Source organism: Salvelinus alpinus, chromosome 17 (genome assembly GCF_045679555.1).
Source record: "Salvelinus alpinus chromosome 17, SLU_Salpinus.1, whole genome shotgun sequence".
NCBI classification, from domain to species: Eukaryota; Metazoa; Chordata; class Actinopteri; order Salmoniformes; family Salmonidae; genus Salvelinus; species Salvelinus alpinus.
Window position 1 is genome coordinate 24,172,463 of NC_092102.1, and position 16,638 is coordinate 24,189,100.

The 16,638-nt window shown below is 45.3% G+C and overlaps 1 protein-coding gene across 1 annotated transcript in view; it reads right to left on the reverse strand.

Moving 5' to 3' along the window:
* Nucleotides 1-702: 702 nt before the first annotated feature.
* LOC139542568 (V-set and transmembrane domain-containing protein 2-like protein) overlaps nucleotides 703-16,638 on the reverse strand; it is a 36,950-nt gene continuing 21,014 nt past the window's right edge. The window contains exon 4 of the mRNA XM_071348157.1: nucleotides 703-2,405. Coding sequence (XP_071204258.1) covers nucleotides 2,010-2,405 — 396 coding nt within the window. The 3' untranslated portion in view covers nucleotides 703-2,009. The remainder of the gene's footprint in view (nucleotides 2,406-16,638) is intronic.

A 16,638-nucleotide genomic window follows, 5' to 3' on the forward strand; every position in this document is an offset into this window, starting at 1 on the left:
TGTGAGGTCTTGTTAAGACTGAGGGGTCTGGAAGCCTCTCCGTGACATAATGAATGTGCATGCTGGGGAGACAGGAACAGGGTTGCCACATGTGCTTTGCGTTGGCGAAGGAGTGCTTTATCTCCACCATACTTTGCTATTTATCCAGCTGCCAACGCTGACAATAGCGCCATTACTCATCAGCCATGGAGGCCCTGCCTGGCAGCCCATACAGACACAGCCAGGGACGGGATAAAGCGATTTCCCTCCAACCAGGCTTGATAATTTCATGCAGCAAGGGTTCATATTCTATTAATTATCAAATCATCTGACAGCCTAGTTTGACTGATTAGGCAGGCACTGTTTGGCACACCTAAGAGTAATGCAGTTCAGAGATTACATACTGTAAGACTCAATTTGTTGATTACTCAGGATGCATGGGTGTGAGGAAGGAGACTGGCAAGAGGAAATATATGACTGCCTTATGAGTTGACTGTGATGGAGTATTCTGGCTTTGAATAATAATGTCTCTACAATGGCAGCATACAAATCAGTGTGTATTAGCATATAAATAATTGCAAGGTCAGATGCTGACTTTTCATGATGAATGTAATACAAACATATTTTCCATCATCAACGTCTCAAGCCCGTACATACTAGAGGTACTAAATAATGAAGTTACTCTGAAGGCAGTTTGCATTCAAGTCACAATAAATAGGTAAATAGGTTCATGTACAATTTATTTAATTTGATAAAGGCATACATTTAGTGCGAGACCAACAACCTAGAAGAAATTCTAAAATATACAACATTTTTATAATGATTTCTTACAAAACATTAAAGCAAAGTTAAGAGCTAGAAACAGTTCCTTTATCCATGTCTTTCACAATGCCACATTCAGTCTGTAGGGAAAGCACAAAACACCATAAACAGGTTTTATTTGATAAACATTGGCTTAGCTCTGGTTGAGTGGAAATCATACTTGAGAGGAAAGTCTTCAACAAACAAAGCAGCTTTGACCAAATTAAAGTGACCAAATTATATTTCTCCATGAAGTTGCCCATAGAGAGACAGCAAAACATAAACAAATATTCTCTATCTTACTTTGGCTAAATCAAATGCAACATAGAAACGGAGAGTAACTTAAGATATTAACAAACCAAAATGAATTAACAAAGCAACAAGTTAACTGTCCAACTTAAAACTGTATTTCCTCATGGATGTTTGAAAAACATTCTAAGAAAACATGTTGAACATGCACTCACTTTTTAATTTTATACAGTAATCTATAGAGTGTGGACCATCTAGAGTAGGGGTGTCAAACATACGGCCCGGATCCGGCCCGCGAGGTGGTCCAATCCGGCCTGCGGGTGGTTTTAAAGATATAAAAAAAAAAAAATTGGAGGGGTCAATAAACTTTAAAATCACTAAAACCAAATCAAAACTGTGTAAAAATTATAATGGATCTACATTCATACAGTTTCTTGACTGGGTCCAGCTCGCTGATAATCACAGAAATAAAAGCTAGAGAGTCAGGGGTAAATTCCCAAAACTATGGATAGAGGACTGTTTTTAGCTAATTTTGACGGTGAGGAAATATAACCAATTTTCAGTGCTGCCCTCTGGACCTCGTTGAAAATGGAATGCAGCCCCCGGGGAAAAATGACTTTGACACCCCTGATCTAGAGGGTTGTGATATAGAAAGAGGGGGCTAGGACTGGGAGTGGAGCTGAGGTGTTTTTGGTGGGACATTGTTGCGTTAGGGCAGTGTAAGGGGAGATGAGAGAGGCCAAGGTATAGGACTGGGGTGGCACCAGAGTCCATTTGGTGTGTGCATGTTGGGCAGAGGGCAGGGGTACGCAACAGGGGAAGCGGTGTGTACAGAGACTTTAGTTTAATCATGTATGTTACAGCTGGGGTGGTTGAATCAAAAGTCTCTACACACTGTGGTCCTCCAGGACTGGACTTGCCCTTCTGAGGTGTAGGACAAGGTTGGAGCTTGGAGCTGAGGCCGGAGCAGGTTAGGGAGGTTATGGGTGAGCTGTGAGGCCTAGAGGACAGCTGTCAGTGCAGTCAGTAGCGCTGTCATCCTCAGCAGACCTCTTCCTCAGCTCCCTCCCAGTGCCTGTTGGTTTGTGGTGGCTGTGGTGGGCTGCTGGCGAGTGCTTGCCATGCTCCGGCTGGTGGCCGCTGCCTGCCAGAACCTTGGTGTCCTTGGTTTGGAAGTTGGCCCCGTGGTGGTGCAGCGCCGGGTTATGGTTGCTCTCTGGCTCCACCTGCAGATAGGCCCTCACCTTGTGGTGGCGGGCATTGCTATCGGTGTCGCTGAAGTCGATCACGCGGCACTCGTACGTGCCCTCGTCAGACGGCTTCACGCTGGACAGACGCAACTTGTGGGAGATGTTGCTCCCAGCAACCTTTACTACCTGCAATAGACAAAGAAAATATATTGGTCTATTATTTCCAAGAGTGAAATTATACATTTGGATTCCTGACAGGCTATCCTTTCAGAGGAAATATGCTCACTTCAACCCTAATTTGCCAGCCAGATACATTTCTTCTTCCACTCTGAAGATTCTAAGTGTCTATATCTGTTGTTAATAATTTTCCTAGAAAACAAACGTCCTTGTGCATCCCCACCACTTCCCCCTCTGTCCCTGCATCCTGTGTGTGTGTGTGTGTGTGTGTGTGACAGCCAAGCTGTCTGATCCGAATGAGGCTGGCAGCCAGCTCTGTAATGAGATGCTAGCTGCGTTGCCACAGATGCACCACAGTACACACTTACAGAGCAGATGCACCTCCTCCTCCCCAAGCCCTGTACTGCTGGCAGCCCCACCGAGCCCAGTCAGGAGCACAGCCACCCGGCCACTGCACTAAACAAAGCCGCCTGGCAACCAAACAGATTGAGTGGGGATGTGAGGAGGCACACATACAAATGACATGTACACACACAGTCAGACCTTCGTTCCCATGTTGCCCATGTTGTTCGCTAAAACAAATGAGGAGTTGCTGTGGCCCTGCATACATACAGAACATGCCTTTTCTTGTTAAGGGTCTAATAGTTCAGTGGCTTATAAAACCTGTAGAAAATATATTTTATAGTGTCAGATCTTAGATAACATGAAGTGATCACATACTGTGGGAAAGTCAATGGTTGTGACACACCAGGGTATAAATACAGTTTTCTATATATCAGCTTCCTCCCACACAGGTAGTGTAGCCAAGGCTGATGATTAGTCTGTGGTTGTGTATCTCTGTTATCAGCCCAGAGTCCTCTAAGCTCAGAGAGAAAATCACACAATCACATTCAGCCTTGAGAATAAAACCAATAAAACTGACCAAAATAATTTTGGTGGAGTATAGTTAGTAGGTCTGCATGGTTGAGTATAATCTCAGCATCTTTGATTTTACATCAATAGAATATGAAAATGATCTGGTTGCTGCCATCAGCTGTATTTGTGGGGAAACATGAAAGGCTAATATCCATCCATGCCTGCTGGAACCAATGACTCTGGGCTGGAACCCTCCATACCGTTTTACCGGCTGAGCGACTCCGTACCGTTTTACCGGCTGAGCGACTCCGTACCGTTTTACCGGCTGAGCGACGGCCCAGTGGCGTCCTCCTTTACACCACAGCTGTTGGTTTCATTATGGTTAGTCAGCAGCAGCTAGCCAGACAACAGGGACATTAACCAGGGAGGAAACCTCAGATCAGAGATAGGCTTCATCTTCTCCTGGAGACGAGAGAGTAGAGGGACACGCACAGCAAGCTGAAGAGCCGCTGTGCGAGCACAGAACTAGCTGTTAACAAATCATTACCCTCAGCCAGGCTGGCGGCAACAAGGCACACCAGGGCAGATGAGCTATCAAAAGTTCTGCTGACTCCCCGATCATTCTCCAGCAAGGAGCACACAGTCTCTCCTTTTTTAACCCTTGTGTTGTCTTAAGGGTCAAAAATGACCTGCCACTATGTTTAACAGCAGAGAAAACACATCCAGTTATTTATTTTTTTACTTGAAATTTGATGACTTGTCCTAAAGTGACCCCAACATTAGAAAAAGTGAAACATCGCCTTTGTTCATATTTCAATGAAAGCTGTACACCACCAGGGTACAAAGATTGTCTTAGGGTCATTTTTGACCCGGCAGTTATAAAATAATTTACACACCACAAGAGAGAGAGCGAGAGAGCGAGACACACACACACACACACACACACACACACACACACACACACACACACACACACACACACACACACACACACACACACACACACACACACACACACACACACACACACACACACACACACACACACACACACACACACACACACACACACACACACACACACACACACACACACACAATGTGTGCTACTGATTGAACTCAGCCAGCAGCTTCTGAAGAGGAAGATCACCATGGCGTGGACAACCTGGACAAGGTGATTGGAACTTACAGCTGCAGGAGGATGACTGCCCGCTGGCCCCTGGTCATCTTCCATAACATCATTGATGTGTCCTCATACAATGTCTTCGTGATATGGAACAACATCAACCCTACCTGGATGCCTGATAAGCGGAACAAGAGGAGGGTGTTCCTGGAGCAGCTGGGAAAGGCATATGTAACCCCACACATTCAAAGAAGGGAGTGCCTCACCCGCACAGCAGCCTTTGGAGTGCTTGTGAAAGCTGTTCAGGGGGCTGAATCTTGTCATGATCCATCTGAGGCTGCAGCTGGGGCAGGCAAGAGGAGGCAATGCCAATTCTTCCCCCCAAAGAAGGACTGTAAAACAAATACTATGTGCTGCACATGTGAGAAATACATCTGCAAAGTCCATGCACACCCACTCGCATACTGTCCTACATGTGCTAATTAGAGTTGATTGATTTATGTTTTTCACGTTTTTGTTTTGTATTTATTATCTTCTTTTATTCTTATTTATTGTTGTTGTTTATACACCTTGTGGGTGGGGGTTAAAAAAATGGGAGAAGACTAGTATTTTGTAGTTGAATTCCTCATTGTAAGGATAGATATATAAGAATATATCACTAAGTTGCCAAAAAAAGACTGTTATTGTTTCCCTTTAATAAAATGTATTCAAAACGACTTTCTGCACATTTCTGCATTTCTGCTTTCTTAGGCTATACAAGTGCTATCTCTTGCTAAAAAAAAATATGTTTACACCTATGCAGTACCTGTAGCAATAATAATAATAATATTAATAAATCTCTACTTTAGTAAAGAAAACAATTATGACAGGTGTGTTGTAATAAAAACGAGAGGTGTCCACTGATTAAATGCAGTCTTTCTGCATTGTGAAGAGGGAAAACCCAGATATTCACAAAGTTTGTGATGAATGACAGGTTGTTTCTTCATGCAAAATAGATTTGGGGTTTAAAATTAAATTAAGCTGCTTTATTTTAGGGGTTTAGTGAAGGCGAGTCATTTTTTATCCTTAGGACAAGGGGAGTATACAGAATGTGTAGACTACACAAGGGTTAAATTAAGACATCAGAGAGCACTGCAGTCGTGAAGTTGGGCGCAGTCATGCTTTAATGAGAGAAGACAAGAAGACATCACACCATCTTGCAGCCTCAGTCTTTCTATAGAACTGAAACACATAATTGTAGCAGAAGTGAAGAGTTTATTTCCAAAACGCTATAAATACATTTTCAGAAATCTTGGTAAATTAGCTTTTATTGTTTAAAGGACTTAAGAAAGAGATTGGTGTGTTTTTTCACAATCTAATCGTGGCATTGGCTTTGTTCACTATATAATCATCCATCATTCACCAAATGATATTTTGAAAGAGGAAGCAACATTTTTTAAGCACATGTTTTCTTTTCAGTCTCTTCCATCTCCACTGAATGATGTTAACTGTAAGGATTTCTTTCCTAATAATAATAATCTAAAATTAAGAAATATACAGAAAGTCCTGTGTGAAGGCCAATTTACAGAGGAGGAACTTCTTGAGACAGAGGTATATCAGACCTTTTTTGATGTACTCAAAGATCCCTTATTAGCATGTTTTAAAACTACTTCTATAAAAATAGCAGATTATCAGGTCTACCATTTTATCAGGCAAGAAGGTCTGATTTCAATTGTACTGAAACAGGACCCAGGTGGTAAGTATATAGATCAAGTCCATTTAAAAAACTGGAGGCCTCTTACACCGCAATGTTGTGATGCCAAAATCCTGGCGAAATGCATAGCACATAGAATTAAAAAGGTTTTACCAGATATTTCTTACATGGACAATATATTGGAGATAATATATGAAAATTACTTGAAACAATAGAACATTATAAAACATCATAGATACCAGGCCTGGTCTTCATAGCAGAGCCTGGACTATTTTAATTTTGGTGAATCTCTTATACAATGGGTTAAAGTTATGTATTGCAACTCCAGGTGTAAAATAGTAAATAATGGTTACTTCTCAGAAAGTATTGAGCTGTCAAGAGGAGTAAAACAAGGCTCCCCGTTGTCTCCCTATCTATTTATTATAACCATTGAAATGATAGCTATGAACATTTGATCCAACAAGAACATCAAGGGGTTAGAAATCCAGAGGTTAAAAACAAAAGTATCAATGTATGCAGATTACTCAAGTTTCTTCTTAAGTTTGCAATGGTGCATGGTCTCATTGAGATCGAGATCACTTTCTAGCCTCTCTGGACTAAAACCCAATTACGATGAGTGTACCATATTACATATTGGATTGTCAAAATATACAATGTTTACACTACAGTACCTTTACCAATAAAATAGGCTGATGGTGAAGTAGACATACTTGGTACTCATACAGCTGAAGTCGGAAGTTTACATACACATAGGTTGGAGTCATTAAAACTCGTTTTTCATCCACTCTACAAATTTCTTGTTAACAAACTATAGTTTTGGCAAGTCGGTTAGGACATCTACTTTGTGCATGACACAAGTAATTTTTCCAACAATTGTTTACAGACAGATTATTTAACTTATAATTCACTGTATCACAATTCCAGTGGGTCAGAAGTTTACATACACTAAGTTGACTGTGCCTTTAAACAGCTTGGAAAATTCCAGAAAAGGATGTCATGGCTTTAGAAGCTTCTGATAGGCTAATTAACATCATTTGAATCAATTGGAGGTGTACCTGTGGATGTATTTCAAGGTTTACCTTCAAACTCACTGCCTCTTTGCTTGACATCATGGGAAAATCAAAAGAAATCAGCCAAGACCTCAGAAAGAAAATTGTAGACCTCCACAAGTCTGGTTCATTTTTGGGAGCAATTTCCAAACACCTGAAGGTACCACGTTCATCTGTACAAACAATAGTACGCATGTATAAACACCATGGGCCCACGCAGGCGTCATACCGCTCAGGAAGGAGATGCGTTCTGTCTCCTAGAGATGAACGTACTTTGGTGCGAAAAGTGCAAATCAATCCCAGAACAACAGCAAAGGACCTTGTGAAGATGCTGGAGGAAACAGGTACAAAAGTATCTATATCCACAGTAAAACGAGTCCTATATCGACATAACCTGAAAGGCCGCTCAGCAAGGAAGAAGCCACTGCTCCAAAACCGCCATAAAAAAGCCAGACTACGGTTTGCAACTGCACATGGGGACAAAGATCGTACTTTTTAGAGAAATGTCCTCTGGTCTGATGAAACAAAAATAGAACTGTTTGGCCATCGTTATGTTTGGAGGAAAAAGGGGGATGCTTGCAAGCTGAAGAACACCATCCCAACCGTGAAGCATGGGGGTGGCAGCATCACGTTGTGGGGTGCTTTGCTGCAGGAGGGACTGGTGCACTTCACAAAATAGATGGCATCATGAGGGAGGAATATTATGTGGATATATTGCAGCAACATCTCAAAACATCAGCCAGGAAGTTAAAGCTTGGTCGCAAATGGGTCTTCCAAATGGACAATGACCCCAAGCATTCTTCCAAAGTTGTTGCGAAATGGCTTAAGGACAACAAAGTCAAGGTGTTGGAGAGGCCATCACAAAGCCCTGATCTCAATCCTATAGAACATTTTTGGGCAGAACTGAAAAAGCGTGTGCGAGCAAGGAGGCCTACAAACCTGACTCAGTTACACCAGCTCTGTCAGGAGGAATGGGCCAAAATTCACCCAATTTATTGTGGGAAGCTTGTGGAAGGCTACCCGAAATGTTTGACCCAAGTTTAAAGGCAATGCTACCAAATACTAATTGAGTGTATGTAAACTTCTGACCCACTGGGAATGTGATAAAAGAAATAAAAGCTGAAATAAATCATTCTCTTTATTCTCTGACATTTCACATTCTTAAAATAAAGTGGTGATCCTGATTGACCTAAGACAGGGAATATCTATTAGGATTAAATGTCAGGAATTGTGGAAAAACTGAGTTTAAATGTATTTGGCTAAGGTGTATGTAAACTTCCGACTTCAACTGTAAGTTATACTTAAACCCGAACTTGTTCTCCAGTAGATTATGAAGAAAGGCTCATCCTTGTTTCAAAATGGCCTTTTTTCCTTCATACAAATAACAACTTCTCATTTTCAATTAATTGAAAATGAAACTCTGTTTAAAGTATCGCCCTTTCTTAAACAAGCTGTAACGTCCTGACCAGAGTTATTATGTGTTTTGCTTGTTTAGTGTTGGTCAGGACGTGAGCTGGGTGGGAATTCTATGTTGTGTGTCTAGTTTGTCTGTTTCTATGTCCAGCCTAATATGGTTCTCAATCAGAGGCAGATGGTAATCGTTGTCCCTGATTGAGAATCATATATAGGAGGCTTGTTTTGTGTTGGGATTTTGTGGGTGTTTGTTTCCTGTCTCTGTGGTTGTCTGCACCAGATAGGTCTGTCTCGGTTTTTGCACATTTTGTTATTTTGTATGTTGTTTGTAGTGTTTCACTTGTTCTTTTATTAAACATGTTGAACACTAGCTGCGCTGCACTTTGGTCCTCTCCTTCAACTATGGAAGAAAACGGTTACAGAAACACCCACCAAACCCGGACCAAGCAGCGTGGCAACGGGCAGCAGCAACAGCAGCAGCGGTAGCAGGAGGAATGGTCATGGGAGGAGATCATGAACGGAAAAGGACCCTGGGCAAAGGTTGGAGAGAATCGCCGCTCTCGGTGAGGAGAAGGAGGCAGCCACAGCCCAGGAGCGGTGGATTGAGGAGGCAGCACGTAAGAGAGGCTGGAAGCCCGAGAGGCTCACCCAAAAATTTCTTGGGGGGGGGGGTTAAAGGGGAGTGTGGCGAAGCCGGGTTGGATACCTGAGCCAACTCCCCGGGCTTACCGTGGAGTGAGAGGGCGTCGTACTGGTCAGACACCGTGTTATGCGGTGGAGCGCACGGTGTCCCCAGTACGCGTGCTTAGCCCAGTGCGGGCTATTCCACCTTGCCGCACTGGGAGGGCTAGGTTGGGCATCGAGCCGGGTGCCATGAAGCCGGCCCAACATATCTGGCCTCCAGTACGTCTCCTCGGGCCGGCGTACATGGCACCAGCCTTACAGGTGGTGTCCCCGGTTCGCCTGCATAGCCCAGTGCGGGCTATTCCACCTCGCCGCACTGGCAGGGCTACGGGGACCATTCAACCTGGTAAGGTTGGGGAGGCTCGGTGCTCAAGAGCGCGTGCCCTCCTTCACGGTCCGGTATATCCGGCGCCACCTTCCCGCCCCAGCCCAGTACCACCAGTGCCTACACCACGCACCAGGCTTCCAGTGCATCTCCAGAGCCCTGTTCCTCCTCCCCGCACTCGCCCTGAGGTGCGTGCCCTCAGCCCGGTACCTCCAGTTCCGGCACCACGCATCAGGCCTATAGTGCGTCTCAGCCGGCCAGAGTCTGCCGTCTGCCCAGCGGTGCCTGAACTGCCCAGCGGCGCCTGAACTGCCCGTCTGCCCAGCGGCGCCTGAACTGCCCGTCTGCCCAACGCCGTCTGAACTGTCCGTCTGCCCAACGCCGTCAGAGCTGGCCGTCTGCCAAGCACCATCGGAGCCATCCGTCTCCCCAGCGCCATCTGAGCCATCCGTCTCCCCAGCGCCATCTGAGCCATCCGTCTCCCCAGCGCCATCTGAGCCATCCGTCTCCCCAGCGCCATCTGAGCCATCCGTCTGTCCCGAGCCGTTAGAGCCGCCCGTCTGTCCCGAGCCGTCAGAGCCGTTCGTCAGTCAGGAGCCGCTAGAGCCATTCGTCAGTCAGGATCTGCCAGGGCCGCCAACCAGACAGCATCTGCCAGAGCCGCCAACCAGACAGCATCTGCCAGAGCCGCCAACCAGACAGGATCTGCCAGAGCCGCCAACCAGACAGGATCTGCCGGAGCCGTCAGTCAGCCATGAGCGTCCGGAGCCGTCAGTCAGTCATGAGCTGCCCTACGGTCATGAGCTGCCCTACGGTCATGAGCTGCCCTACGGTCATGAGCTGTCCTACGGTCATGAGCTGTCCTACAGTCATGAGCTGTCCTACAGTCATGAGCTGTCCTACAGTCATGAGCTGCCCTACAGTCATGAGCTGCCCTACAGTCATGAGCTGCCCTACAGTCATGAGCTGCCACTCAGTCATGAGCTGCCACTCAGTCCGGAGCTGCCACTCAGTCCGGAGCTGCCACTCAGTCCTGAGCTGCCCCTCTGTCCTGAGCTACCTCTCTGTCCTGAGCTACCTCTCTGTCCTGAGCTACCTCTCTGTCCTGAGCTACCTCTCTGTCCTGAGCTACCTCTCTGTCCTGAGCTACCTCTCTGTCCTGAGCTACCTCTCTGTCCTGAGCTACCTCCAAAATCATGTGGGGGCCTTGGGGAGGATTCTTAGGCTAAGGTCGTGGGCGAGGGTCGCCACTCAAAGGAGGGGGACAAAGACAGTGGTGGAGTGGTGTCCTCGTCCACCGCCGGAGCCGCCACCGCGGACAGATGCCCACCCAGACCCTCCTCTTGAGTTGTAGGGGTGAGTTTTTTTCTCAGAGTTATAAAAGCAAGCAGAGCAGAAACTGGCTACTATTTAGTTGACTGATCTAGCTGGCAAGGTAACTGCTGTTTGACAGAAAAAAAGTATTTCTTCCCAGTGCTGAGCTAGTAGTGTAACTGACATGTTACGTTTGCCAATGTTTCATCCCCTCTCAACTGAACTGAATGAACTACTAGCAGCTAGTTAGCTAGCTAGTAGCTACCACAGCCAGTAAAACTCTAGCTAGCCTCTAGCTATCTGTCAGGTTGCAGTATCTAACAGCTGTTGAGTGTATGGAAATGTTGTGTAGCCTTTGTTTTGTCCCGTTTCAACAGAAGTACATTTGATGATGTACCATTGTACCATTAGCTAGAGATTGCCAAAAGTTGGCTAACGTTATCTAGCTAGCTAGCTCACTAACTATAGCTATTATTTTTGTCTCAATCACACTAGACCTGAATCGATCGATGAAAACAGCGGAAAAACGATTGAAATTATATTCTGACGATATATTCTGACGTTTTTTCAGAATAATGTGAGTTTTATTAGTCAGTATAGCAATGTAATGTTAATCATTTGTCTGTTTCCCTAGCTAATTCCCTACATTTTACACTGACATGGTATTAACAGCTCTACAGGCTTCAATGTCATGGCGCACAATCAGTACACAACACTATGCTCAGCATGTCTACATTTTTTTACTTTTTTAATTTAACCTTTATTTAACCAGGTAGGCCAGTTGAGAACAAGTTCTCATTTACAGCTGCGATCTGGCAAAGATAAAGCAAAGCAGTGCGACAAAAAACAACAACACAGAGTTACACGTGGGATAAACAAAAGTACAGTCAATAACACAAAAGAAAAATCTATATACAGTGTGTGCAAATGGAGTAAGGAGGTAGGCAATAAATAGGCCATAGTAGCGAAGTAATTACAATTTAGCAAATTAACACTGGAGTGACAGATGTGCAGATGATGATATGCAAATAGAAATACTGGTGTGCAAAAGAGCAAAAAAGGTAAATAAAAACAATATGGGGATGAGGTAGGTAGTTGGATGGGCTATTTACAGATGGGCTGTGTGCAGTTGCAGCGATCAGTAAGCTGATCAGAGAGCTGATGCTTAAAGTTAGTGAGGGAGATATAAGTCTCCAAATTCAGCGATTTTTGCAATTCGTTCCAGTCATTGGCAGCAGAGAACTAGAAGGAAAGGTGGCCAAAGGTATTGGCTTTGCGGATGACCAGTGAGATATACCTGCTGGAGCGCGTGCTACGGGTGGGTGTTGCTATGGTGACCAGTGAGCTGAGATAAGGCGGAGCATTATCTAGAAAAGACTTATAGACGACCTGGAGCCAGTGGGTTTGGTGAAGAATATGTAGCAAGGGCCAGCCGACGAGAGCATACAGGTCGCAGTGGTGGGTAGTATATGGGGCTTTGGTGACAAAACGGATGGCACTGTGATAGACTGCATCCAGTTTGCTGAGTAGAGTGTTGGAAGCTATTTTGTAAATGACATTGCCGAAGTTGAGGATTGGTAGGATAGTCAGTTTTACGAGGGTATGTTTGGCAGCGTGAGTGAAGGTGGCTTTGTTGCAAAATAGGAAGCAGATTATAGATATTATTTTGAATTGGAGATGATTAATATGAGTCTGGAAGGAGAGTTTACAGTCTAGCCGGACACCTAGGTATGTGTAGTTGACCACATATTCTAAGTCAGAACCGTCCAGAGTAGTGATGCTAGTCGGGCGGGCGGGTGCGGGCAGCGTTCGGTTGAAGAGCATGCATTTAGTTTTACTTGCATTTAAGAGCAGTTGGAGGCCATGGAAGGAGTGTTGTATGGCATTGAAGCTCGTTTGGAGGTTTGTTAACACAGTGTCCAAAGAAGGGCCAGATGTATACAGAATGGTGTTGTCTGTGTAGAGGTGGATCAAGGAATCACCCGCAGAAAGAGCGACATCGTTGATATATACAGAGAAAAGAGTAGGCCCGAGAATTGAACCCTGTGGTTAACACCCTGAACTCTATCTGAGAAGTTGTTGTAAACCAGGCGAGGAAGTCATTTGAGAAACAAAGGCTGTTGAGTCTTCCGATAAGAATACTGTGATTGACAGAGTCAAAAGCCTTGGCCAGGTCGATGAAGACGGCTGCACAGTACTGTCTTTTATCGATGGCGGTTATGATATAATTTAGTACCTTGAGCGTGGCTGAGGTGTATTTGTGACCAGCTCGGAAACCGAATTGCACAGCGGAGAAGGTACGGTGGGATTCGAAATGGACAGTGATTTGTTTGTTAACTTGGCTTTCGAAGACTTTAGAAAAGGCAGGGTAGGATGGATATAGGTCTGTAACAGTTTGGGTCTAGAGTGTCACCACTTTTGAAGAGGGGGATGACCGCGGCAGCTTTCCAATCTTTAAGAATCTCGGACGATACGAAAGAGAGGTTGAACAGACTAGTAATAGGGGTTGCAACAATGGCGGCCGACATTTTTTGAAAGAGTGGGTCCAGATTGTCTAGCCCAGCTGATTTGTACGGGTCCAGGTTTTGCAGCTCTTTCAGAACATCAGCTATCTGGATTTGGGTGAAGAAGTAGCTGGGGAGGCTTGGGCAAGTAGCTGCGGGGGGTGCGGAGCTGTTGGTCGGGGTTGGGGTAGCCAGGAGGAAAGCTTGGCCAGCTGTAGAGAAATGTATATTGAAATTTTCGCTTATCGTGGATTTATCAGTGGTGACAGTGTTTCCTAGCCTCAGTGCAGTGGGCAGCTGGGAGGAGGTGCTCTTATTCTCCATGGACTTACAGTGTCCCAAAACTTTTTGGAATTAGAGCTACAGGATGCAAATTTCTGTTTGAAAAAGCTAGCCTTTGCTTTCCTAACTGACTGTGTGTATTGGTTCCTGACTTCCCTGAAGAGTTGCATATCGCGGGGGCTATTCGATGCTAAAGCAGTACGCCACATGATGTTTTTGTGCTGGTCGAGGGCAGTCAGGTCTGGAGTGAACCAAGGGCTATATTTGTTCTTAGTTCTACATTTTTTGAAAGGGGCATGCTTATTTAAGATGGTGAGGACTTTTAAAGAACAACCAGGCATCCTCTACTGACGGGATGAGGTTAATATCCTTCCAGGATACCCGGGCCAGGTCGATTAGAAAGGCCTGCTCGCAGAAGTGTTTAGGGAGCGTTTGACAGTGATGAGGGGTGGTCGTTTGACCGCGGACCCATAACGGATGCAGGAAATGAGGCAGTGATCGCTGAGATCCTGATTGAAAACAGCAGAGGTGTATTTGGACTGCAAGTTGGTATAATATCTATGAGGATGCCCATGTTTACGGATTTAGGGTTGTACCTGGTGGGTTCCTTTTTAATTTGTGTGAGATTGAGGGCATCTACCTTAGATTGTAGGATGGCCGGGGTGTTAAGCATGTCCCAGTTTAGGTCACCTAACAGAATGAAATCTGAAGATAGATGGGGGGCAATCAATTCACATATGGTGTCCAGGGCACAGCTGGGGGCTATAACAGGCGGCAACATTGAGAGACTTGTTTCTGGAGAGATTAATTTAAACTGTTTGGGAATAGACCTGGAAAGTATGACAGAACTTTGCAGGCTATCTCTGCAGTAGATTGCAACTCCTCCCCCTTTGGCAGTTCTATCTTGACGGAAAATGTTGTAGTTGGGGATGGAAATTTCTGAATTTTTGGTGGCCTTCCTAAGCCAGGATTCAGACACGACAAGGACAACAGGGTTGGCGGAGTGTGCTAAAGCAGTGAGTAAAACAAACTTAGGGAGGATGCTTCTGATGTTAACATGCATGAAACCAAGGCTTTTACGGTTACAGAAGTCAACAAATGAGAGCGCCTGGGGACACACAGGGCCTGGGTTAAACTCTACATCACCCGAGGAACAGAGGATAGGAGGATGGATGAGTAGGATGTACAGTAGGATGAGGGTACGGCTAAAGGCTATCAGAACTGGTCGTCTAGTGAATTGGGAACAGAGAATAAAAGGAGCAGATTTCTGGGCGTGGTAGGATAGATTCAGGGCATAATGTACAGACATGGGTGTGGTAGGGTGCGGGTACAGTGGATGTAAACCTAGGCATTGAGTGACGATAAGAGAGGTTTCATCTCTGGAGGCACTAGTTATGCTAGGTGAGGTTGCCGCATGTGTGGGAGGTGGGACAAAAGAGCTGCCTGAGGCATGTTGAGTGGGACAAGGGGCTCCGCAGTAAAATAAAACAATGATAACTACCCTAAACAGCAGTATACAAGGCATATTGACATTAGAGAGAGACATAAAGCGAGGCATAAAGCAATCACAGGTGTTGATTGGGAGAGCTAGTTAAGACAACAACGGGTAAGACAACAACAGCTAATCAGCTAAGACAACAACAACAGGTAAAATGGCGATGAAAGGGCAGAGAGGGTCAGTTAACTACACACAAAATAAACAAAATGGAGTACCGTGATTAATGAACAGTCCAGCAGGCATCAGCTATGTAGCCAAGTGATCATAGGGTCCAGTGAACAGCAATAGATAAAACAGGGAAGCCATTAGGTAGTCGTTACTACGCTAGCCGGGAGATGCGTCTGGCTCGAGGCTAACTGGTGCTAGCTTCGGGACAAGGGAATCACCGACGTCCGTCAAAGGCCGGTTGAGGGCACATCGGACAGAATTCCGTTGGCAGACCAGTCGTGATGGATCGGCGGGGCTCCGTGTCGACTAAGGGTCCAGGCCAAATTGGCAAAAGAGGTATTATAGCTGGAGTAATTTTGTTTGCTAGCCGGGAGATGGTCCTGGCTCGAGGCTAACTGGTGCTAGCTTCGGGACAAGAGCGTTAGCCACCATAGCCACTCCGGTGCGCCCGGTGCAAAGGTCCAGAGCTTACGGCAGGAATCCGGTGATGTAGTGGCTTCTATTTGTGTTAGTGAAGAGTCAGTGAGGCATCAGCTGTGTAGCCGAGTGATCATAGGGTCCACTGAGCAGGCTGGGATATGGACTTGGCTCAAGGCTAGCTTCAGGGCTGGGCCACTCGGTAGCAGCTGGCAAGCTGCGATGATTCGGAGTAATGGTCCAGAGCTTACGGCAGGAATCCGGTGATGTAGTGGAGAAAAGCAGTCCAATATGCTCAGGGTTGATATCGCGCTGTGCAGACTGGCGGGTATTATCCAGGCTAAAAGCGGCTGGTGTCTGAGCTAAAGGTAAAGGCCGCTAGCAGTGGCTAACAATGACTAAATAGCTAGTAGCTAAATAGCTGGTTAGCTTCTGATGGCTAGCTGCTGATGGAGGTTCTAGCTATAAGGTCTAAAAATAGCAGATCCGTATCACATTGGGTGAGGCGGGTTGCCGGAAGGTATATTTAATTTAAAAATGGAAAAAGAGATATATACAAAAAAAGACAAAAAAAACATAAAATTTACACAGGACAACAACAAACACGTCCGCACTGCTACGCCATCTTGGAATTGCAGGATCAGATGGTGACAGGTGTCCCAGCAGGGTCAGACAGCCAGGGAAGACCAGTCTACAGAGCTCAGGTGAAATTTGCAGTATATTATAACAACCAGTGAATGGATACAATGTTCCATCTTGAGTTGATGGGTAGACTACAGTCTGGGATCTGGGAGTGATGGTCATTTCAATTATCGAACCATTGATTCTATTCTTGGATAATTTTTATTTATCCGTTATTTTACCAGGTAAGTTGACTGAGAACACGTTCTCATTTGCAGCAACGACCTGGGGAATAG